The sequence below is a fragment of the Mus musculus genome, chromosome 12, assembly GCF_000001635.26.
Source record: "Mus musculus strain C57BL/6J chromosome 12, GRCm38.p6 C57BL/6J".
Lineage (NCBI taxonomy): Eukaryota > Metazoa > Chordata > Mammalia > Rodentia > Muridae > Mus > Mus musculus.
The window spans coordinates 83,936,300-83,961,530 of record NC_000078.6 but is presented as its reverse complement, the minus strand read 5'-3'; the positions used below and the strand labels follow the sequence as shown (position 1 = coordinate 83,961,530).

The 25,231-nt window shown below is 46.1% G+C and overlaps 2 protein-coding genes across 3 annotated transcripts in view; one reads left to right on the top strand and one right to left on the bottom strand.

The window, feature by feature from the left end:
- The window catches only part of Heatr4 (HEAT repeat containing 4), a 39,659-nt gene extending 23,341 nt beyond the window's left edge, over positions 1–16,318 (top strand). The window contains exons 10-22 of one of the 2 annotated variants that reach the window (XM_030247049.1): positions 2,977–3,095; positions 3,627–3,807; positions 4,719–4,788; positions 5,685–5,874; positions 6,444–6,522; positions 6,826–6,991; positions 8,864–8,916; positions 9,256–9,350; positions 9,462–9,697; positions 9,749–10,313; positions 10,402–10,962; positions 11,317–11,437; positions 15,966–16,318. In XM_030247049.1, coding sequence (XP_030102909.1) covers positions 2,977–3,095; positions 3,627–3,807; positions 4,719–4,788; positions 5,685–5,874; positions 6,444–6,522; positions 6,826–6,991; positions 8,864–8,916; positions 9,256–9,350; positions 9,462–9,697; positions 9,749–10,313; positions 10,402–10,962; positions 11,317–11,437; positions 15,966–16,223 — 2,694 coding nt within the window. In that variant the 3' untranslated portion in view covers positions 16,224–16,318. The remainder of the gene's footprint in view (positions 1–2,976; positions 3,096–3,626; positions 3,808–4,718; positions 4,789–5,684; positions 5,875–6,443; positions 6,523–6,825; positions 6,992–8,863; positions 8,917–9,255; positions 9,351–9,461; positions 9,698–9,748; positions 10,314–10,401; positions 10,963–11,316; positions 11,438–15,965) is intronic. The other variant, NM_001376939.1, reaches the window with a different exon arrangement.
- On the bottom strand, positions 8,578–10,923 carry Riox1 (ribosomal oxygenase 1). Its single transcript, NM_023633.3, has one exon. It carries the CDS (start codon positions 10,837–10,839, stop codon positions 9,028–9,030), a length of 1,812 nt encoding a protein of 603 aa, NP_076122.2. The 5' UTR covers positions 10,840–10,923; the 3' UTR covers positions 8,578–9,027.
- Positions 16,319–25,231: the final 8,913 nt, after the last annotated feature.

The following is a 25,231-nucleotide window of genomic DNA, read 5'->3' as shown; positions in this document are numbered from 1 at the left end:
CAATCTCCTCAGATTCGGTTTGCCGCTCTAAAAGAAATTATGCTGCGTTATGCCGTGGGGTGCGAGGCTAAGCACTGCACAGAGGATAGCTTGCTGTTGGCATCCTGTGGAAGGCACGTCTGATTGCATGAAGGTTCAGTGTCCTAGTTCCCTTCCCCCAGGAAAAACGACACGGGAGCTGGCCAAGACCTCTCTGGGTGATGAGCCTAAGGGATGGTTTTGTGTAGGGCCCCTATGCTTGCACACTGGGGATCAGACCTCTACCTTCACCCATGAGGCTTGCTTGCAGCAATTAAGATCTGGCCATAGGTTAATCAACATCCTGGCCCTTTGATGCACCTGCCGCAAGCAAAACACAATCTCCCCAGGTGTGGCTTGGCATGATTGAGAGGTAGTCAGTGATAAGACTCCCTGGGCATGTCACCAACCTAAGACAGGGATCAAACCAATGCTGTTTGTCACCCAAGGACGGGTAAGGGGCATGGCTGCGGGGGGCTATCTACAGACATTCTCTCTGCCAAAAAAGAAAAAAGGGGGAATTGTGGGGAGCGGGTGTGGCGGCAGTCCCAAAGGCGCCAGGGACTGCAGCTAAGTCATATGACTTGCACCTGACTTCCTCATATAAGACACAAACATCTTGAGTGCTGCGCAGGTGTACCAGGATACAGGTGAATCCAATTTGGTGGAGATTTGCCCCTGCTGCCCTGATTAGCTGAAGCCTCACGACTGGCGAGGGGGCGTGGCCTGCGGTGTGTGGATGAGAGAGAGTATAAAAGGAGTGAGAGGCCCAGGGTTCGGGGGAGATATAAAAACAAGGGAGATATAAAAACAAGGGGGGAGATATAAACAAGGGAGATATAAAAACAAGGGAGAGATATAAACAGGGGAGATATAAAAACAAGGGAGATATAAAAACAAGGGAGATATAAAAACAAGGGAGATATAAACAAGGGATATATATGGAGAAAGAAGAAACAGGACTGAATAAATGTGTGCAGAAGGATCCTGTAGCAGCATCATTCTTGCTGGCGAGTTGGGGGCGCGCTCAACAACGGTGTTTTGTTCTCCCAGAGACATGTCTCCATCTTACTGAAACTGAGACTATATATAGTAGGGAGACTACCATAGAACACAAGAACACATAGCATGGGGAAAAGGGTTATTGAGAGAAGAGTATTTGTTCTTGAGCGTATTCTGGCTCAATTCCAAATACCGAAATACTACTACTGTTCCAGGTAGGACCCCTCTCGTGTACCAGGTACCGCTGTGTTGCAATGCTCCCATTCCTGTGGTACACCGACACGCATAGAGGCAAGAAAACACTCATACACATAAAACTTTAAAAATACTAAAAAAGAGCACATAGCTCTGAACTGATTCCTACTAAACACATAGAAGTCATCCCCTGGGGCAAAAGTTTTCCGTCCTGGATCTGGGTCACCTTCACTCATCCCACCATGGCCAAGGGGAAACATTTTCCCTTTCATAGTTCTGTCCAGGGTTCACAGCACTCTCACCTGCAGTGGCTTTGATTTTGTCATGGAGGTCAATGTTCTACTATTAAATTTCATCTTTTTCGTCTCTCTGTTGATTTTTTTTTTAGAGGGGTGGCTGGGTGTAATTCATAATCACCCTTTTGAATTAGAAATGCTGATCTGACCCAGCAGGAAATGTTACACTGGTGATATTTGACAAACAAGATGACTGTAAAATATCACCTGGATGAACTACTTAGCTGTAGCACTATCTCCAGGACACACCCCCCAAAGTCTTTGTGTGCAGGCAAGTGGTACCAATATATGAGCATCTCCTGGCCATTTTGTTTACAATAACTAGGAAAGAAAAAATTAGCCCTTATTTTAGTGTGTTCATCTCTTTATGACACTGAGTACCGTCAACCAGTGCATATAGGAACAGGCTATTCCTTGCAGATGTGGGCGCCCTCCATTCTTTAACCCTCAGATTTTGTTACAGAAAGCACCTAATCTGGCCATTCAGCATTATAACCTGAAGAGGTCTGAGAACAGGCTAATCCTTCCCACGCGCTATAGTTCCCTGCTGAGACCTTAGCTGTGGACAAGGTATAGATGATGAGGACATGATAAACGGCGGGAGTTTAAAAGGGCAGTGTGCCTGAGTTCTTTCATTCACTCAGTAAGCAAGCAATTTCTGACCACATCCCCACTACACTGGTAAGACACTATAGGGGTTTCCTATGCTTATATGGGGCAGAGGAGACTTTACTAAAGAGATGCCTTTTGAGCTCAGTCCTAAAGGAAAATATCTGGTACCAAATGGAGGTAGAGCAAGATGTTTGGGGCTGGAAAACTAGTTTACACATAGTGACACCATCATCAACCACAACTGTAGTAATGTTTTCCTTTCCCTCTAAGAGAGAAGTGACTAACTGCCCTCGTTTGTACAGGACATGGACTTTTAGTACCAAAACCAGAAAAGTCTCAGGCAATCTGGAAGAAGTTACTCCATTATAGAACACTTTCAGATTTTAAGTCTCTTACACTCACTCTTTTGGCTCCAACATGATGCAAGAGTTGGAGAGACAAGTTTGGGAAATAGACCTGGATTTGAGACCGGTTATAAGCACTTACCAGAATCTCCTTGGGCAAGTTAGTCAAAGCCTGTACTGTGCCATCTGTAACTAGAGACACCATCTGCCCAACTGGATTGTGATTAAAGGATAGGGGGGGAAAAACAACAACCTGGTATCAAATACAAAATTGATAGCCAATTATCATGCCTATTTTTTTAAATAAATCTTTTTTTAAGATTTATTTATTTATTATATGTAAGTACACTGTAACTGTCTTCAGACACTCCAGAAGAGGGGGTCAGATCTCGTTACGGATGGTTGTGAGCCACCATGTGGTTGCTGGGATTTGAACTCCAGACCTTCGGAAGAGCAGTCGGGTGCTCTTACCCATTGAGCCATCTCACCAGCCCCATGCCTATTTTTAGGATATGAAACAGAAAATAATCCAGCTGATGTGGAATGACTGGAACAAGGAAGTAAGGCAATCGGCTGCCAAAGCCCTGGGGCGAATGAACCTTGGCAAAGAGATTCATGACATGATCAGGTAGGACCCAGTCACTATAAGCTTAGAAACCCTTCCTTTCTTAGAAGTGCCTGGGTGATTTGGGATTCAGCCAGCATCTGTTGAACTCCCTATGTGACCGGCACCGTACTAGGTCCCACCGCAAAAGGTACTAACCTAGAACAGTGCAGAAATGGTAACTGCTGTAGGAAAATGAAATATCAAGTGTGGACTAGTTTCACGGAAATGCAGTCATTCCAGGCTGGGAGATAACTGCCAAAATGAGCACTGTATTTGTAAGAGGGGCTGGACAGGGAAGCTGAGTTAGATTGTTAGAGGTGGTGCAAGGTGGCACTTTATTTTATTTGGTTGTTCAAGACACCTGAATGTCTACCATATGTTTAGGTAATAGGGACACCTGAGGTCTGAATCCAGTGAACCGTTGATGGCTATAACCTAACTAGGAAAGGGTATGGCTATATAACTGAGCCCACCAAGCTAGAATTCTATCCTGAGGGCACGGTGGAAGGGAACAAGGCACAGAAAAGCTGTGAAGCCACCTGTGTTTTACAGAGTTAAGCTGTGCCAAGGAAATTCCCAGGAGCGGATTAAGGCCCTCTCGCTGATCCGTGTGCTCAAACTCATGACAGCCAAGCTTCTTCCAAGCTTCCTGACCTGCTTCTCTGATGAGTTCACAGGAATTCGACAGGCAGCTTGTTTGGCGGCAGGTGCCTTGCAGATCCGTGACCGGATGGTAAGTCAAGGAAGCGGACTGTCATCATATGGGATGGACCTCGAGAGAGCTTCCCTGTCTCTGGTGCCTGGTACACTCACTCTTCTGTGGGAGGTGGGATGAGCAGTCAATCATATCATCAGCAAGGAGCATTGAGCTCTTAATGAACTCGAACTTCAAGTCATAGCACGCTACGCTCTCAATTCTGCTCTCTTCTCAGTTAACTAACTAGCTTCTACTGCTGAGAGGTTTTAGGGTTAATCCCAACGGATGGAATTTATACTCATTATCAGGGACAAACTGGACACAGGTATTCAAAAGAATAAGCAATGCAGGGGTAAACCTTGCACTTGGGAGATAAGGCAAGAGGCAGGAGTTTCAAGAATTTGAGGTGAGGGCTTGAAGAAATGGCTCGGTAATTAAGAGCACTGGGTGTTTTCCCAAAGGATCGGGTTTGATTCCTAGCACCTACATGGCAGCTCACAACCATATCTAACTAGTTTCAGGGGACCCTATGCTGCTTTCTGGCCTCTGGAGGCACAGAGTTGCATAGACAGACATACAGGCAAAACACCCATACACATTAGAAAACATTTGAGGTGAACCTAAGGTATAAGCTACATAGTGATGGTCTCAGAAACAAGAATGGGAAGGGGGTAGAGAGGGGAGTCTGGGACTAGTGGCATAGTTTAGTGGTAGAGCATGTAGTTAGTGTATGTATGGCTATAGATCCGTGTGCTGAGAAAAAAAACCCACAAAAGTAGATAATTCAGCTAGTTATTACACAGGCTGATCGCTGAGGCTGTAGCTCATGTGTTACTAGAATTGATAGGTGGTTGTCCAGTTGAAGCATCCGTAGAAACGAGTAGGTCCGTTTCTGGTCCCTTCTTATTCTGGCTCCTCCCATTCACTTTGCCCTTTGTCTATCGCAGGTGCTCGAACGCCTCATGAATCTGATGCACACAGATCCTTACTGGAAAATTAAGGCCTTTGCCATTCGAGGTATTTCAGAAATAGTAGCTTCAAGCCCTAGACTTGAAATACCTTCTCCATGCTAACACAGACCATCCCCAGAAACTCTAATAAACCAACTACAGTATAGTGGGAGGAATTAGCTTAGCTTCTTAGAAGTCTCTGGGCTGAGAAAGAAGAGTTTCTTTTAAAATTTTAGTTAAGAATCCTAAGTCTAGGTCTATTTAAATTTGTTAAGCAAAGAAGAGACAACACAGTCCCCACCAATAGAATTAATACATTTCTAGTAGGAATCCACTGTTGGATGCATCTTGTGTTTCCCCCCAAAGATTTCAACGACAGCACTTGGTAAGAGTCAAACCAGGTTCAAGACACCTGCAGAACTTAAACAGCAGACCCCTAGCAGAACCAGACCTAGTTAAACCTGAGAAACAGTTGTGCACTCCTCCCTTACCCTAACTACACTGCTCTTCCGGGTTATATATCTGCCCCCTAATCCCTGAATTATTAGTCTATGTTTACATCCCAGTAGGCAAGGACAGGATGAAACACTACTCTCTTAGGAGTCCTTTGGAAGAAATATCCCCATGCAGAAACAGGCATGGTACACACCTGTAATCCCACTCTAAGGAGGCAGAGGCAGGAGCATGCCAATTGTGAGGTCAGCTAGGGCTAAACAGTAAGACCCTGCCCCAAAGCTAGGCATCAAATCTCACACATGCTAGGCAAAGCTTTGCTAGCTCTCTTAAGTTTCCTTCCTAAATTTCACTACTGGAAAATACTTTTTTCGTTTTACTCGTAATGATGATCAACTGCCATCCCCAAGATATTATCTGCAAAACTCAAATTCCTTCTGAGCGCTAGGGTGTAGGCAACCTAGTCGCCTTCAGTAACAGTGAACTCTGCTTGACCTCCCACCTCTCCAGCTTTGGGACAGATTGGACTAGTGAGTCCCCAGCTGACCAATAAGCTGCTCTGGGCTATCCACTATGAAGACTCACCAGGCGTGCGGCTGGAAGCCTGCCGGAGCATCCTAGCCCTCAAGCTTCACGGCGCCCAGGTCAGGGACACCTTCCTGGATGTGCTGCTTCTGGAGAAGCACGAGGCTGTTCTTAAGTAAGCCGTGACCGCCTGCACTGCCAGCTCCCCAACCCTTGATCATCACCTGCTCTGCTAAGCGGGTGACAAGCAAGCTCTGCCACAGTTAGACTGTCACCACTCCCATAACTCGTGTGTATTCCTCTTCCTCCTGGGAGTTTTAAGTTATTCATATATTCAACATGTATCCAGTCCTTACTGAGACAACAGATACTAGAGTTTCAATGCAATAGCTGTGAACCTGGAGGAAGCCTGCACCCACACTCTTAAGTGCTGCACCTCCCCGCGCCTCCCCTCAGCCCTGTCTCAATCCTCCAATGCAGAGAAGTCCACGCTAACGCTGTGGTGACAATTAATGGCATGTGGTAACTTTCCTAAAGGTGTTTAATAAACAATTGTCAATGCCTTCACACATCATTTCTGAAACTGCACAACAGCTCTGTAAGTTATCACATCATTTCTACAGAGAAGACTCAGTTAAACTATTGATGTGTGAAGTTTAGGATTCTCGCCTAATTCCAAATCCTCCATTGTTTACCACTATGCTTTCTTTTAGGACAGGGTCACAATATTTCACTATCTTTCAGGGAAATTCACCAGACAATGAAAGCACTCAACTTAGAAAAAGAAGGAAGTCAAGAAATGATTCAGGAGATCAAGAAAAAGGTAAAAAAAAAAAAAAAAAAAAAAATACAAACTGCGTTTCCAGGGCTTCGAGAGGCTTGCTATTAAGCATGATGTAATCAATTACTTTATTTTTTTTATGTTTCAGTTTTTCTGAGACAGATTTGCTATACAACTTAAAATTACCTCAAAGTTGAGCTCTTGCCTCAGCCTCCCAAGTGCTGAGATTAACAAGCAAGTAATACATGCTTGGCCTGATCAAATTACTTTAACGCTTTTTCCTAATGTTTTAATGTATTTCCTAATACAGTTGGTCAGTTGCTTTTTAAAACACTTTTCCCGTAGATCCAAACACTAAACCAAAAGGACATACTGACGGAGAAAATACTGAAGATGGAACTGGCCGTAAAAAAACTGAAAGAAACAGCTAAATGGGTTTACTCAGAACCCAAAGCGGACCAAAAACCGCTGGAATTCTACAGTTTTCTTCAGAAATTCAAACCTTCTGAGAGTAAGTTTCGGGGTGAAACTGAGGGTGAGCCCATTCCTTGACACTTCTCACAAAATGACCCCAGGATCTAGCCAAGATTTCATAGGGAGCCCTGAATAATTTCTATTCAGGACGGCTACTTATTCTCCATCTTAGTTTCCACGAACCCCCTGCCCACCCCCACCCCCACCCTTCTTATCTACCTGCAACTGTTGGAATTTAAAGAGTAGCTCTAGCTGAACTGACTTTAAAAGGACATATAGAAAAGCACAAGTCTTAGCCGGGCGTGGTGGGGCACACCTTTAATCCCAGCACTTGGGAGGCAGAGGCAAGTGATTTCTGAGTTCAAGGCCAGCCTGGTCTACAAACCGAGTTCCAGGACAGCCAGGGCTACACAGAGAAACCCTGTCCCGAAAAACCAAAAAAAACAAAACAAAACAAAACAAAACAACAACAACAACAACAAAAACCCAAAAAAGAAAAGCACAAGTCTTTATAAAAACAAGTAACTACAGTGTATGCTTGCTGAAGCACACACACACACACACACACACACCCGCCCCGGAAGTACACATTTAATCTTTTATAGTGGTCACCCTTGGAAAGTGGGGCTGGGAGGGGAACAGTCATTTTATGTTCTAATTTAAGGGAAGAAATACTTCCTAAAAACACTCAACCTTAAAAACTGAACCTAGCAGTTGTGATAGGCTCTTAAGAGGCCCAGACATACCCTAAATGGCAAAGGTGCAGGGGTCAAACTATACCAGAACATACTCACAAGATCTGTAAGCAGCAGCCTCAGATCACCACCCCAAACCCAGGTCTTCTGGCTCCAAGCACTGTTTCTGGCGCACCAGGCTCTCTTCCACCAATCATGAGAGCATGCACTTGCTGGGAAAGTTGTGTCCAACTGTGGTGGGGGGATGTGGTGGGGAAATATGAGAGTGGAAAATAATCTGAACACCAATCTTCCCCCTATGGCCAGCTTGCAAAAAGCTGGGTGACTAAAGCCTGTGAAAGCACAACTAGGTGACATGACGCTGTCCTTGTGGGAGCTAGCAATGCCAGTAAGTCACTGATTTCAACCAAGCGCTGAACAAATACCGTATGTATTTCAGAGCTGATTCTGCTAGTAAAAGATCTCCTGCTAGGACTGTTCAGATTGGACGGAGTTCAAGTATCATAACTAAAAGGAGTATGTTACCTCCAAAGCCAATCCACGGCCCCAACCAGATATGTTTCTCGTCTTTAATGGGAGTGATGCTAGGATAAGCCCAGGGCGGTGCACATGCCAAGTGTCCGCTTGCTCTACCCCAGCTCTCTCACCTTTGCAAAAGATACTCCTTTGACATCCTAAGCCATGCTTTCTTTGTTTTTTGTTTTGAGACAAGGTTTCTCTGTATAGCTCTGGCTGTCCTGGATCTCACTTTGTAGACCAGGCTGGCCTCAAACTCAGAAATCCGCCTGCCTCTGCCTCCCGAGTGCTGGGATTGAAACCAAGCCCGGCTACTAAGCCATGCTTTCATCTGAGCCATATTTTATCTTCTTCCTCGTCCCACACTTCTTCAAATCAATCCCCCCCAAAAAATCTAGGCTTAGAAAAGAAAGATGGTCTTTGGCACTTTTTTTTTTAATAAATCTGACGTTCATACAAACTTAACGCGCAGCACACTGACCCCAGCTCAGCCCCGCAAACTGATGAAATAGAACCCAAGGAAGCAACTTCCATATAAAACCCCCAATGTCTCCAGCAGAATGGCCCAGCCAATGCTACCCGGTACACTGGACACTGTAGGGAATGAAGCTGGTGCTCTGAAAGGACAGGGGTCAGGGCCACTTCTGCCACGAACTTTCCCCCTCAGCTTCAATTCCTGTGTTTACTTTTACACCTAGGTAAAAAGGTTCTTCTCCAGCCTGAAGTCTGCGACACTGAAAAAATCCTAAAGGTAAGCACAACCATACTGATGCTTAGCAAGGTAAGAACCCGACCTCTTTAAAAAGAGAGGCAACGGTAGTGGAGAGTCGCAACGGCACTCTTTCCAGCCATCCTCAAAAAACTAACTCGGAACTAGAGGTGTCTTGGTGAGTAGCAGCCCCTTATCATATAACATGGTTGCCAAGGAGAGCTGGTCTTCCACACTGTCACATGGCAAGTCCCCCACTCTCACAAACTCCGGGTAGGAGCGAAGCAAGAGTTCCATGGCGTCGGCTTGCTGGGGGTGGATTTCTAAGCACTTGGGTTCCTCTAGGTGATAAACTCGAGAGTTTTCCACCGTGTGATACAGGAACAATCGGCCTCCCTCTCCCACCAGCCGAGCTACGCCGTCCTGAAGCATGTGGACTTGGGTTTCAGTTGTCAGCTGGGCCCCCACATTGACGGGTTCTCCAGCCTCCCAGCGAACTGGGAGCCCGTGAACACTTAGAGCCCGTTCCCTATCGGTCAACACAGGGGGCAGGGAATCGTGAATGAAGTCTTTTGCTCTCTGGTCAGCCACAGCATCGACAGGAGCAAAGTGTCCCAGGCGAGCAACCAAGACCCGCACCTTTTCCATGAAAGCTGTCCTTCTAGGATCCTTAGAGTCGGAATGCTGGGCCCCCATGTAATCCATGAAGTCTCGGGGCAAGCCTCTGCGGAACTCCACGTTCTCCTCTATGGCCGCTTGCACTGCCAGAGGCAGTACAGCCTCCAGGAAGTCACCCCATGTATTGCGCTGGTAGGTGGACAAGGTGAGGTGTAGGGAGTGGACTCCATCCTGACATTCAGCTTGGTGAATGAAGCCCCGAGGAAAATAGAGCAGGTCTCCAGGTTCCAGTACCGTTTGCAGCACAGGCTCACCAAGGTCCTCCTGGCTGAAGTTGGGACTAGATGTCAGGGCCAACTCCTCACTCGGGTCCCGCGGTCGGTAGACGCGCCAGAGTTTCCGACCTTCCAGCTGCAACACGAAAGCCTCGATGTCATCGTAGTGAGGAGCAAAGCCCTGCGAGTCCGGGGGCGTGAGGTAGACGTTGGAGCCCGCCATGCTGCCAAACTGCTCCTGGAGCACGGCCAGAAACTGCCACACGGTGGGCGAGAAGGCTTGCGGGCACAGGAGGCGCAAGGAGCAGCCGGCTCGGTACAAGGACCACGCGGCGGCGGGAAGCGCGCGGCCCGGCGGGTTCAAGGTCTCCCGCCGTCCATCGACGTAGCGCGCGGCGTCCAGATGCTGCCCGAATTGCACGTCCTCGTAGCGCAGCATCGAGTCCAGGTCGGCGGTGGAGAAGAGACCCTCGTAGTAGCTGCGGTCCTGCCGCCGCACCAGCACCGCCTCCCGCTCCCACAGCCGCCGGTAGAAGTGGTCCGGAGGCAGGGGCGCCAGGAGCCACTCGAAGAGGCGGGCGGCGCGCCTCCGGCTGCTGGGGATGCCGTTCAGCTCCGTCAGTACCTGCTGCAGCGGCGAAGCCCGGGGTCGCCCCGGCTCATCCGCGTGCGAGCCCGGCGGCGGCGGAGCGGCCGTCCCCAGGTTCCGGGAGAGCGCAGCCCATCCCTCCACGCGGCTCGGCAGCGTCGCCGAAGCCGACCTCGGGCGCGCTGACACCGGCCGCGGCTCCGCCGACCGCGAGGCCTCCAGCAGCTCTGCCGGCCTCTTCCGCTTGCCCCGAACCGAGGCCACCGCCACTTTCGAGTCCGAGTCCTCGCTCCGGAGCGCGCGAGCTCTCAGCGCGGCCACGCGGGACGCCGCCGCACTTTTCCGGTGCCTTCGGATCTTCCGGGGCCGCAAGGGCAGGGCCAAGACCGACGCGCCGCGGGGCTGCGACTGCGGGTGCCGCCGGCGCCTCCCCCGCCCGCGCTTCAGCAGCGCCGCACCGTTGCCATTCGGTAGCTCGTCCATAGCGGGGCGGCCGGCGGGTCCCACGCTTCCGCGGCCGTGGTGCTTTCTGGGAAGGGGGCGAGTCCTTCGGCATTCCCTGGGTAGGCCAAGCCTACCGTCTTCCTGGGTCCTACAGCTAGCCCGGTTTGTCACCTTTTAAAACCGCGGTAGTATGCACTGGCAAGGCAAAATTCTCTACCAGATAAAGACTCCGTGTAAGAAAAGAAGGCACGAGGCATTTCAAAAGAAAACAACTTCATTCCTCTTTTTTGCTTTTCTGGGACAGAATCTTTCTACAGAAGCCGTAGCTATATAGTCCTAGAACTTATTAGGTGAGCCAAGTTGGCTTTGAACTCACAGAGATTTCTGTCTCTGCCTCGCGATTGCTGGGATTAAAGGTGTGCAGCGCTGAGCCTGGCTTCCTGTTTTAGTCCGCTTTCTCATTTTTGTGGTAGGCATTTTTGTTCCTAGGCAGTTTCCTGGTAGAATGGAATGAAGGCAAAGTTTGATATTCTGTATGAAGCACAGCTCTTACTGGCTCTCTTCACTGCAGAAAACTTCATTGTTAAGCCTCTCCTCTTCTTTTTCCTCTCTCTCCTCAGTTACAAAGCCTTGCCAGGTATGGTGGTTCATGCACGGGGAAGGCTGAGGTTACAGGGTGAGCCGCTTGTAATTAATATTCTTCCTCTGAAAAGGAAGTTAGGGACTTCTCCACTTTGTCAGTGTATTGCTACATAGTCCTTTCTAACCTCAAACTCCTGGGCTTGCCTCTCAATATGACATTGCAATAGGCTGTTTCTCCTCCTCCTCCTCTTCTTCAAGCTTCTGACTTTTTAAAAAGTTTGTGCATGCGTACGTGTATGTCTCAAGGAGGCCAGAGAAATCTCTTAGTACAGTAGTTTGTGGAAATCTCTCTCTGATCCTTGGATAGAGTCGTAAACACTCTTTAACCACTGAACCATCATCTCTAGCCCCCCGCAGACACCGCTTCTGCAAGCATTCTTGTGAGTGTGTGTGTGTGTGTGTGTGTGTGTGTGTGTGTGTGTGTGTGTGTGTGTGTATTTTACATATGTATGTACCACCATGCCTGGCAGAACATAGGTCTTGATTGGGCAGGATGGCAATACTTTCTCAGGGAGTTAGGTAGCTTAAATGAATTGATTGGAACCTGTGATGGTTAACACCGATTGTCAACTTGACAGGTGTTAGTGTTATTTTACATAGTGTGTTGCAGTTTTCCTCTTAACCCAGCTAACTCCCAAAGAATTGAGACTGGACTAGTATATTTACTCAAAAAGCTTTAAGGGCACAACAACTGAGCAGGTTACTCTATTTTAATCCTTTATGCTAATCTAGCACCTTCCCGACAGAATCTTCCTGATACTTGCAGCATTTTAGTACTGATCTGGTTCTCTGGGCTCCCGGACTGCTCTTTGTTTTTTCTTTCTCCTTTTCCTTATCTCTCTTGGAGTCTCTCCTCCCAGCCAATCCCCACTTCCTCTCTCGAACTCTGCAAATGTCCAGCCCTATTCTCTTTCGTGCTCATTCATTGGCTGATCAGTTCTTTACTGACCAATCAGGGAATTATTGTAGAGCAAGTTTTTCACCACATTGAGACATGAGATTCTCAGAATAAGGATTGCAAATATATATGGGGGTACAGAAGTCCACATTTGAATAATTCATGAATAATCTTTACATAGTACACAATAACATTATGACTACAGTCAGGATCTAGAATCACTAAAGAGGCAAGTCTCTGGGCACCTCTGTGAGAGATTGTTTACCTTAGGTTGAAGTAGGAAGACCCGCTGTAAAAGTGAGCAGTACCATCCATCCCATGGGCTGGCGTCCTGGAGTGGGTAAGAGGGGAAAGCAAGCAAGCGATCTGCACAGCGTCTTTATTCTCTGCTCTGAGTGAGGGTGAAGTGTGACTGGCTGCGACCTGCTCCTGCGGCCTCTTCTACCCTACCACGAGGGAACGTAGGTTCGCATAAATCCTCCCTTGAATTGGAAATATCTTTTCAGGTATTTTTTTGTCAAAGCTAGGGGAAAGTTACTGTAACAAACCTAATAGAGGAGCTATCCATATCAGATAAAGCCATCATGGGAGGTTGTGAAGGGTCTGCCCAGCACTGGGAGTGGGGTCTTAAAGCCGCCAGTGTCAGCCGGGCGTGGTGGCGCACGCCTTTAATCCCAGCACTCGGGAGGCAGAGGCAGGCAGATTTCTGAGTTCGAGGCCAGCCTGGTCTACAGAGTGAGTTCCAGGACAGCCAGGGCTACACAGAGAAACCCTGTCTCGAAAAACCAAAAAAAAAAAAAAAAAAAAAAAAAAAGCCTCCAGTGTCATCCCAAGTTCTGTGCCCTACAAGGAGGCTACAGGGGTCTGCCAGAAGGAGTCTCAGGAGGCATAGCCTTCCCTTTTTAATAACCACTGTTGTTGTTTTTTAAATTTAATTTAAAAGGTTTTTTGAGATTCATTGTATGTGTATGGGTGTTTTGCTTGTTTGCATGTCCATGGACCATATATAACTAGAAGAGGGTATCAGATCCCTCTTGGAACTGGAGTTATAGCTAGTTTTGATCTGCCAAGTTTTTAGCTAGGATGCTGGGAATCAAACCTGGGTCCCTGAAAGAGAAATTAATGCTTTTAATGACTGAGCCAAACCTCCGGGCCCCTTCTTCCTTTTTAAAGTGTGTGTGTGTGTGTGTGTGTGTGTGTGTGTCTACACTCACACATGTATGTGGATGCCAGAGATCAATGGCAGGTGTCCTCTTTGGGGACAAGATCTCTCACTGAACCTGAAGCTCAGGGCTTGGGCAGTCTGGCTCGCTAGTAAGCTTAGAAATCCTCCTGTCTTTGCCTCCCCAGTGCTGGGAGTACAAGCCTGGCTTTGCACATGGGCAGTAGGCTTCCAAACTCAGGTCACCATGCCTGCACAGTGAGCGCTCTACCCACTGAGCCACTCCCCAGCCCGAAGAACTTCCTTCCTTGTTGACATAAAGGCTGTGTGTACTGAGAGCATCCTGGTATTAGGATTGCTTGGGTAGATAGATACAGACAAAGGGCAGGTCATATTTGACACATTTGATAATTTGAATTAAATTATCTTTTCAAAAAGAAGGGGGGTTCCGGGTGACAACGGGCACAGCCTGTAGTGGACTTGGGGTTGTGTTGGGCTTCTCTGCTTATAAAGCTGAGGAGCTAGTGTTTAGCTACTAGAAGACTCTCTTTGTCATTTCCGCATGCTATACAAATATCTTCTCCTCCCAGTTTTTCCTGTGACCTCATCCTTTTCTTTTTTTGAACACGTTGCGATTTCCTTAAATAAAGAGTCTTGCTGCTATCTCTGTCTTCTCATTTCCCGTGAAGCTGGGAGTTGCCCTTTGGGATCTGACTTATCTCTACTTCCATCTCTTCTCCTGTGGCCCTGCTTAGTTCTCACCACAGAAGCAGCTATTAATAACGATCTCCGAACGTGTGTAGCACTGAGTGATTTGAAATGATGTCCTTAAATATATTGGGGTGGGGGGCGGTTGCTGTGGTGAAATAGGCTCTTATTGGCTTGGAATTCACCGTGTAGCCAGGCTGACCTCAAAGTCATGGAAATCCGTTTGCCTCAGCTTCCTCAGTGCTGAGATTACAGGCAAGAGCCACACTCAGCTCTGCAGTATTTTTATGAATGAAGTTAGGGAGAGGGAAATCAGGCAAAATAAGAATTACATCAGGATTTGTCTAGGGGTTACATGTGCCAGCATATGTCTGTATTTATGTGTTCCTACATACATCTATATATAATATGGATGAATGGTAGAACCATGATACCATGGTAATACAACAGTGATTATTATTGGTAAATCCAAGTATAAACTTTGGAGGACAAAATGCCGTTATCGATAATCACTGTTATGTTTCTTCAATTACTTCTACTTATAGTAATGTAGCCTTGTAAAGTGTTCACCCAAGGCTAGAGAGATGGCTCAGTGGTTATAATGAGTACTGCTCTTTCAGGGGACCAAAGTTTGGTTCCCAGCACCCACGTAGGTCGCTCACAACGTCCTGTAACTTCAGCTCCAGGATATTGACTCCCTCTTGTGGCTTGTACATACACCTGCACACATGTCCGAATACATACCCCTAGTCTTTCACACACAAATAATGAAATGTATCTTAAACAAACAAAGGATAAAAGTGTAAAAATTCATTTCTATGATGTGCACCTATAGTTCCAACTACGTGGGAGGCTGCAGTTGGAAGATCACATGAGTCCACAGACCCACCTGGCCAAAATAGTGAGATCCTGTCACAAAAAAAACAAAAAAAAAAAAAAAAACAAAAAACAAAAAAAAAAACATTGAACACATAAATATGTCACATGAATGCTCATTGTTGATGGTTTCAAAACTGTCCATTAGGCCGGGCGGTGGTGGTGCATGCCTTTAATCCTAGCACTTGGGAGGCAGAGGCAGGCAGATGTCTGAGTTCGAGGCCAGCCTGGTTTACAGAGTGAGTTTCAGAACAGCCAGGGCTACCTAGAGAAACCCTGTCTCGGAAAAAAAAAAAAAATAGGAGACAGCTTTTTCTTTTTTTTTCTTTTTTCTTTTCTTTTCTTTCTTTTTTTTTGAGACCGGGTTTCTCTGGGTAGCCCTGGCTGTCCTGGAACTTTATCTGTAGACCAGGCTGGCCCCCAACTCAGAGATCTGTCTGCCTCTACCTCCTGAGTGCTGGAACCAGAGGCGTGCACCAAAACTGCGCAACTAACAGCCCAATGTTCTGGTGGCATTTTCTCCGTTGAGGTTCCCTTCTCTCAGATGACTAGGTTATGCCACATTGAAATAAGAGCAGCTAGAATGAGCAGACATGTAGAAGTCAGAGAGCAACTGGCAGGAGTCAATTCTCTTTCCACCACGTGGGGCTTGGGGAATCAAGAACAATAAATAAGAAAGCTAGTCCATGCAAATGGCCAAACTTTGTTAAGTGAGCAATTCGGGCCTCTTCTCCACATTAGGCTGGCCAGAGTCATGGGACACAGGTTTTTCTCTTCTTATTGAGTGTAAAGCTTCTAGCTACGCTAAGAACCTAGTTAAAGAGTCTTCTACATAGTCTGCTTTCTCATGTGAGACCTTGTGTTAATATTTCTCTGCAGAGTGTGATGCCCAAGGTGCCAAATCCCTGGCTCCAGAGTCCCGTCGTAGGAATCCCCGTACAGAAAAACCGCTCACCGTATTTCAGGGATCTACGGACTGCCCGGGAAAAAAGGATCGAAAGAGGACCCTTTGGAGATGACCCGGTTTTAGAGCCGAGCAAATTCTTCAAAGAAGATTTTCTTTCCACATCAAGTCTTCTTTCCTTTCGGAGAATACAGCTCCTGTCTAGGCTGGATGGCTCCTCTTCTTCTCCTTGACACCCGCAGCAGCAGACAGGGCACATCGTGTCTCTTCCATTGATACTGAACAATGTTCTCACTGTGTTTACAAAGATAAACTACTTATCAATCAACTTTACTATTATTATTATTAATTATTTTAAACAGGGATTCTCTATGTAGGCCTGGCTGTCCTAGGACTTGCTCAAATTCAGAGATCCACCTGCCTCTGCCTCTGAGTGCTGGGATTAAAGGCACATGTCATCATGCCTACATTATTATTATTATTTTGAAACCAGATCTTGCTGTGTAGCCCAAGCTGGTTTGGAATTTACTATATAGTCCAGGCTGAATACAAACTTGTAATCCTCCTGCCTCAGCCTCCAGAGTATGGGGTTACAGATGTGTGCCACCATGCCTGATTATTCTAGTTTCCTTTTCTTGTAAAGGGAGGGGAGGTTACTAGATATTCAATAAAGGGACTCACATTAGAGGCCAGTTCTCTACCACTAAACTACAGACCTGCCTCTCTCTCTCTCTCTCTCTCTCTCTCTCTCTCTCTCTCTCTCTCTCTCTCTCTCTCTCTCTCTCTCTCTCTCTCTCTCCCAAGATGGGGACTTACTATGTAGCCCTGGCTGGTCTTGAATTCTCTCTGTAGACTTGGCTGGCCTCAATCTCATAGAGATCTATCTACCTCTATCTCCCAAGTGCTAGGAAAAGTGTGCACCCCCATACCCGATCCTTTTTAACTTTTGGGGGTTTTTGAGACAGTGTTTTCTCAGCTGTCTGGACTGGCACTGTTGACCTTGCTCTGTAATCCAGGCACATTTTTGTCTTGGCTTCCCTAATAGCTGGGATTACAAATCTGTGCCTCCATGCCTGGCTTTCTACTTGATTTCTTCCTGTGCACTGTTTACACAGGATTAAAGAACACTAAGTGACTTCATGTATTTCTCTAAATCCCTAAAAGGATGTATTTACATCCTAAATACATGTCAGACCTATAAATCTTACTAGAATAGAAGAAGTGTGAGACTCAGAATTTTTTACAAGATGTACAAATTGATCTCTGAGACACAAAGTAGAATCTTGTTTATTTAAGAAAGAAACATCCCAGGTGACGTGTGTGTGTGTGTGTGTGTGTGTGTGTGTGTGTGTGTGTGTGTATGTCTTCATGCCCAGTTTGTTTTTTTTTTGTTGTTGTTTTTGTTTTGGTTTTTTGGTTTTTGAGACAGGGTTTCTCTGGTAGCCCTGGCTTTCCTGGAACTCACTCTATAGACCAGGCTGGCCTCGAACTCAGAAATCTGCCTGCCTCTGCCTCCTGAGTGCTGGGATGAAAGGCGTGTGCCACCATGCCCGGCTCATGTCCAGTTTTGTTCTATGGAAAGTTCCTTAACTGCAGCCCACAGGGCAATACAAAGAGAATATCATAAGACCATTACAAAAAATAAAAATAAATAAAAATAAAAAGCCAGCACAGCCCATTCACGCTGCTGGCCATGAACAGGTTTAGATCCCTAGAATACAACTCTGGACCTTCCCAAGGCCGCTTAGCAGTGCTCACGCTTTCAGTCTACGTAATGCTTTGAAGATTTAGGAATTGGGGCTGGAGAGATGGCTCAGAGGTTAAGTGCACTGGCTGCTCTCCCAGATGTACTGAGTTCAATTCTCAGCAACCACATGGTGGCTCATAACCATCTATAATGAGATCTGGTGGCCTCTTCTACAGCAGGCAACATGCAGGCAGAACACTCTATACATAGTAAATAAATCAAAAATAAAGAGATTTCAGCATGGAGGATTGGCTGAAATCTGTATCCATTTCAATCAGAAAATAGTGTTCTCTAAATACACTTGATAACCAATGTAGCCATGGAAAAGAATAGACTCAGAAGACAAAAGAGGTGTGAACATAACTCTCTTTCCTAAATACTGATTGCTATGTATACCCTAAAAAGCACTGGAACATTCAGCAGTGGAACTAATGGCTGGGCATGGTGGTGGAGCTCCGTGAGTTCAAGGCCAGCTAGGGCTGCATTTTGAGGCCCTGGCTCAGAAAGAAAGGTGGGGAGGAGAGGAATGAAGGGAGTGGGGAAGGAAGGGAGGGAGGGAGGGAAGGAGGAAGACGGAAGGAAGGAAGGAAGGAAGGAAGGAAGGAAGGAAGGAAGGAAGGAAGGAAGGAAGGAAGGAAGGAAGGCAGGCAGGCTGGCTGGTGCGACACAACCCGCTCCCCCAACACACATTTTCTCTTCTGGCAGCACTGTTACCATTAAAATATGAAAACAATATTTCCCCCTGTGAACTCTTGACTATGAACCATGACAGGGGAGCGACTTGGGAACCACCAATTAGTTGCATACAAGAAAATCTTTCCTTTCTTTAATCCTTTGATGTAACCCAAAGACATATTATTTACTGTTATTTTTTTTTTTTTAGTGCCGAGATCAAATTCCAGTCCCTGAGCGTGCTAAGTAAAAGCCGAGTAACAGTCTCAGTTCCATGTCTTTATCTACTATTTTGTGCAGTTTACCTAAATGAAATGCTAATCCAAGATTAACCATCACTTACAGTATATCAAAGTTCTTTCCATATCTAACCTGGGGATTCTAGGCTCTGACTCCCAGAAAAGACTTGAGACAATGAAGGATTCTGTGTGCGTACTTTCTCAGCCCCTCTATCTTTGAATCTGTCATTTAATAGTGAAAGGACTTTATTGTGTAGCCTTTGCATTGCTGGCAAGAGCTTGAGATCAGAACTGAAGTCTCTAGTCAGTGAGGAAGCAAGGCCATACAGAGGGTCTCTTAGGCCATCAGTACCATGGGAAATGAAGCAGGAACAGAAGAAATGGCTCTTGTTCTCGAGGAGTTTACAAGGGGTTGTATAATGCACACATACAAGAGTCTTTCAGGACAATATGCTCAATCTAGAGGGACTTGTGTAGCATGCAGCAGATGTGCTAAAGGAGATCTGGGGAGGAGGGATGGGGGTGGATCGGAGATCTTGAGATCCTGGTAGCTTTTATCAGATCCAATACTGCGCAAATAAAGGGAGGAGAGAGGACTTTCCAGGTAAGGGGAGAGAGGGCAGAAAAGGCTAGAGGAGGAATGTGCCTGGCAGGAGCCAAAGGCAGCCTCTCTCTCCCTTCTGGTTTCCAGAGTTGTTGCTTGAGAGGAGCTAGTGTCGCTTTGCCTAACCCTGTGGTTTTGCTTATCTCTTCATACTTACAAAATGTTGTAAAGATAAAATAGAACAGAATACCATGGCCTTTCATAATGGTTTCACTGGCTGATTTTCCTTTCTTATAGAAGGTCTCCACTGTCTCCTTTCCATCCTCTCTCTTCCTCCTTTCTTCCATTTCATTAATTCCCTGGCTGACTAGGTGCGTGGCTTATCCCTATCCTGACATAAAAAAGAAGCTCCAGTTTGGCCCAGCTTGCAAACACCAACAGCCACAAAACAACAAACAAACAAAAAACAAAAAACCCAGCTGTTCTTTTTCTTAATCCGGGTCTAGAAAAGAATGTCCATTTTCAACCGAGACTTGTGTTTCTCTTAATTTATAGATTCCATCTAAGGTAGCATTTCTCAGGGAATCACGTTGAGAGAGAGGATCAATGGGAAAGGGCTTGAGGCCAAGGAGACACATGTGCTTGAGTGTGCTTTCTTGTCCCTACAGGCCCCTGTTACATCACTTCATCCTCCCAGTCTGTCCCATTATGTCCATATTGTTATTACATTACTTTAGTGTGTGTGTGTGTGTGTGTGTGTGTGTGTGATACACACACATATATTTGGATAAGTGTCATGACACATGTGTGGCAGTCAAAGGACAACTTTTGTGAGTCAGTTCTCTCCTCCCAACCATGAGTTCCAGGGATCAAATTTAGGTCATCAGGCTTGGCAGTGAGCCCCTTTACTAACTGTGTTATCTCACTGACCCCACCTTTATTGCTCTTTTGGGGGTGGGGGATTCGAGACAGGATTTCTCTGTGTAGCACTGGCTGTCTTGGAACTTGCTCTGTGGACCAGTCTGACATTGAACACAGAGACTGCCTGCCTCTGCCTTCCAAGTGTCAGCTTTCTGGCCTGCACCACCACCAGCAGCCCCCCTCCATTGCTTCTCAATGAGCTACATTATCATAAACACTTACATGTATGATATACACTAGTAGTTACCCTGTTGTTGGAGTGGGTGTGGCCTTGTTGCAGGAAGTGTGTCACTGTGGGAGGTGGGCTTTGAGGTCTCCTATGCTCAAACTCTGCCCAGTGTGGCACACAGCCCCCTTGTGCCACTTCGGATCAAGATGTAGAACTCTCAGCTCCTTCTCTAGCCCCAGGTCTGCCTGCTTGCTGCCACGCTCCCTACCATGATGATAATGGACTAAACCTCCGAAACTGTAAGCCAGCCCCAATTAAATGTTGTTTATAATAGCTGTGGCCATGATGTCTCTTCACAGCAATAGAACCTTAACTAAGACACTATGGATATGTCAGAGACTATAAGATAGGCCGGGGATGAAGCTGAGTCAGCGGAGTGCTTGGCTAGTGGGCATGAAGCCCTGGGCTTGATCTTCAGCACTGCATGAACACGACAGGGTGGCACTCACCTGTAATCCCAGCACTCAGTAGGTGAAGGCAGGAAGATCAGAAGCTTAAGGTCCTCCTCAGCTACACGATGAGCTTGAGCCCAACCTCATCCAATAACACTAAGTTCTAGGCCAGCCTAGTCTACATAAGATTCTTTCTCAAGAACAAAAAATCTGTAGTAAGGGGTGGTGGGCATAGGTCAGTGATAGAGCTCTTGCCAAGCATGTATGAAGCCCTAAGTTCAATTCCTAGAAACACATACACACACCACTATATTTCATGAAAATAAAATCCGAGTTTTTGTGTGAATTTTTCCTGGAGCTGAATGTTGGCAATTAATTGAAAAATATTGAAAACACTGCCAAATAGCACTAAGCCAAAACTATCTGTGGGCCAAGTTCAGTCCTCTGACTGAGTTTGTGACCCCTAGTATAGCCTTTTCATAGGATGAGCCTCTGAACTACTGCCTGCTTCGCTGAACCCTAGTTTCCTCAACCTGCTCTTACAGGCTGCCAAGAGCCAATCAAAGACGCATTCACCATAAAATTCATGGAAATTGTTCTGGCAATTACGTGAGTGTAGTGTTGGCAGATTTTGGCCTGGTACCTCCCTATGTATGATTAAGAAATGCACCCTCCCTTCCTGACCCAGGAAGGCCCTGTTCATTTCCTGTGTCAGCGAGGAGCTTTAGCTTGTACTGGATGGACTAGAAACAGATCTGTGCTCCTCTGTCCTTTCAAAATCATCCATCCTCGGTGGATCTCTGTGGGAGGCCAAGTTAGCCAAGGCTCTAATACCTCAGGGCTTAGACCTTTTTGTCATCGCCCCACCCCCACCCCAACCCCCACGACCAATGCCTAGCAGATAAGTATGTCTCAGAAAAGTCAATGGTAGCATAGTCTACTCCTTCCTGGGCCTCAAGAGTGGATGGTTTAATCTGTGTAGTCTCTAATATATTCCTGATCTCCCTCCGTCCCTCCCTCCCTCCCTCCCTCCCTCTCCCCACTTTCTCACACACAAATACACACGTTTAATGTTTATCTTGTATTAATTTGACTCACAATTAACCTCACACTGCTAATTTATCTATCAGTAGAACAGTGGAGTTTAAAACTCACGAAGTTTAAACTCATGAGTTTAGAGAGAGGATCAGATAGTTGGTGCCTTCCTTAGACTATATGACCCCCACCAACCCCAATCTGTTTGAGGAACTTCAGCTCATAGTCTGAGCAAATTCTCACTGTGCCTTACTTAAGACTCCTGTATGCAGAAGCTATCTGGAGAATACCAGACTTCTAAGAGCCTCTGCAAAGTCAGCATCAGATCAGGGGGATATAGGAGACTCAAACTCAAATCCTTGGTGGCTAATATGTAGCTTTGCCGCAATCACCATACCCTCTGGGGTTTTACTTTCCTTGATTATATAATGAAAAGAATAATAAATAGTTCCCTCATGGGCCTCTGCAGGGGTTCTCAACCTGGTTCCATATACGTCTGAGTATATGTTTGATGTGTCTGTGTATGTGCGGGTACATTAAACGTGTGTATTTGTGTGTGAGAAAGTGGGGAGAGAGAGGGAGGGAGGGAGGGAGGGAGGGAGGGAGGGAGGGAGGGAGGGAGGGAGGGAGATCAGGAATATATTAGAGACAAGACAGATTAAATCTATTAACCATCCACTCTTGAGGCCCAGGAAGGAATAGTCTATGCCACCATTGACTTTTCTGAAACATACTTATCTGCTAGGCATTGGTCGTAGCGGGAGATGGACAAAAAGGTCTAAGCCCTGAGGTATGAGAGCCTTGGCTAACTTGATCCCACAGAGATCCACCGAGGATGGATGATTTTGAAAGGACAGAGGAGCACAGATCTGTTTCTAGTCCATCCAGTACAAACTAAAGCTCCTTGTTGACACAGGAAATGAACAGGGCCTTCCTGGGTCAGGAAGGGAGGGTGCATTTCTTAATCATACATAGGGAGGGACCAGGCCAAAGTTTGTGTGTGTGTGTGTGTGTGTGTGTGTGTGTGTGTGTGTAGAGATAGGGTCTCCTGTAGTTTAGGTTGACCTTGAACTCTTGATTTTTTTTCCCCCCAAGTGCTGGAAACACAGGTATCACCACCATGTCCAGCTTCTGGTTACATATTAAAATCAGTTTTTAAAATGTCACTGCTAGGGCTGGAGAGATGGCTTAGCAGTTAAGAGCACTGATTGCTCTTCCGAAGGTCCTGAGTTCAAATCCCAGCAACCACATGGTGGCTCACGTCCACCTGTAATGGGATCTGACACCCTCTTCTGGTGTGTCTGAAGACAGCTACAGTGTACTTACATAAATAATAAATAAATCTTTAGGTTGGTGTGAGTGCGGCAGAGAGCAAGTGAAGCAAGCAGGGTCAACCAGAGCAAGCAGAGGTCCTGAATTCAAAGGTCCCAGCAACCACATGATGGCTCACAACCATCTGTACAGCTACAGTGTACTCATATACATATAATAAATAAATCTTTTTTAAAAAGTCACTGCTAGAAAAAATTTTAAAACAGAGAGAGAGAGAGAGAGAAATATGCAAAAAGAGACAGAGGGAAGCTGAGCTATATTTCCTACACGTTAAAGAGAGATTCAGACATTAGCATATTTCTCTCCATTTATTTATCTATTTGTTTGTTTGTTTATTATCGACAAGGTCTCACTATGTAGCCCCGGCTAGCCTGCAGCTTGCTGTGTAGAGCAGGCTGGCCTGAGACTGACAGAGATCCACCTGTGCTGCCCTGCGCTGCGCTGCCCCTGGAGTGCTGAGCTTGAAGTTGTGCCCCACGATGTCCTCTTCACACGCCATTCCCATACACTGTCGCGTTTGAAAATCCCTGACCAGAGATGCTAAATGTTGTTCCTATGGAAAAGCAGGCGTTCTGTTGCTGTCTGCTTACTCCCCCAAACTAAATGTCAAGCTAGCAATTAACTATACTTCTGGCTCATGGTTTAAAAACTGCACCACTAGGTGTCAGTTTGTCCATATACCTCCGTTCCTGGGAACTTCTGATTGTCTGCTCTTAAGGCAACAACTAAATCCGATCACAGCAGCCATCTGCCAGTTACCTACAACATGTCAGAGACTCTTAAACATGGTTTCTAGTTGTGTACCAAGCAAGCCAAGTAGACGCTGTCTCAGCCCCGAGGAACGAGGGGTGGGTGAGCGCTATGCTCTCATCTCCTGAACGAGTGTTATCTTCACCTGTAGGTGCGTTGAGAAGAGGCTGGCTCAAGCATGACTGTTCATGGCCTCAGGTTGGCCTCATCTTCTGAAGAACAGAAATGCTGTGTTCCTCAAGGAGTGAAAAGTTGGGGCTGGAGAGATGGCTCAGCAGTTAAGAGCATCGACTGCTCTTTCAGAGGTTCTGAGTTCGATTCCCAGCAACCACATGGTGGCTCACAACCATCTGTAATGAGATCTGATACCCTCTTCTGGTGTGTCTGAAGACAGCAACAGTGTACTCATATACATGAAATAAATAAATCTTAAAAAAAAAAAAAAGAAGTAAAAAGTTACTTCTCAGTGCGTTCCTGAGATGGCTGTTTCACTAACTCCAGCCACCGGAGTAAAATATGTTTATTTTATTTTTTTTTTTAAAAAGATGTACTTATTTTATTTTGCATGAGTGTTCTGCATGTATGTATGTACACTACATGCATTCCTGGAGCCCTTGGAAATCAAAGGAGGTATCAGATCCCCTGGGTCAGGAGTTATGAACGGTTGCAAATGTCATGTGGATGCTGGCAACTAAGCCCAGGTCCTCTGCAAGAACAGCAGGTGCTCTTAACAGCTGAGCCACCTCTCTCGTCCAAAAACAGGTTTTTAGCTTACTAGGTTGCTAAGAGACTTGAGATCTCTTAGTCTGATGTTTTACCACTATTTAATTTATTTATTTATAGCCATAGCAGTCAACTGTTGGCCTAGAGGATATACTTATTTTTAAATATTTTTACTAATCTGTGTGTATGTATGTGTTTGTGCATGTGTGATGTGTGTAAAGTCAGAGGACAATGTTCAGGAGTAAGGCCTCTCCTTCTACTGTGGGAACCTGTGGATAGAAATAAGATTGTCAGGTTTGTGGTCAAGCAAGAGGTTTTACCTACCTTGACACCTAAGAATGTATATATTTCTTTTTTTTTGAAAAAAGGTTTATTTATTTTATATATGTGGGTACACGGTCATTCTTTTCAGACACACCAGAAGAGGGATTAGATGTCATTATAGATGGTTGTGAGCCACCATGTGGGTGCTGGGAATTGAACTCAGGAACTCTGGAAGAACAGTCAGTGCTCTTAACCGCTGAGCCATCTCTCCAGCCCTGTATGTAATTCTTTTTTTTTTTTAAGATTTATTTATTTATTATATGTAAGTACACTGTAGCTGTCTTCAGTCACTCCAGAAGAGGGCATCAGATTTTCTTACGGATGGTTGTGAGC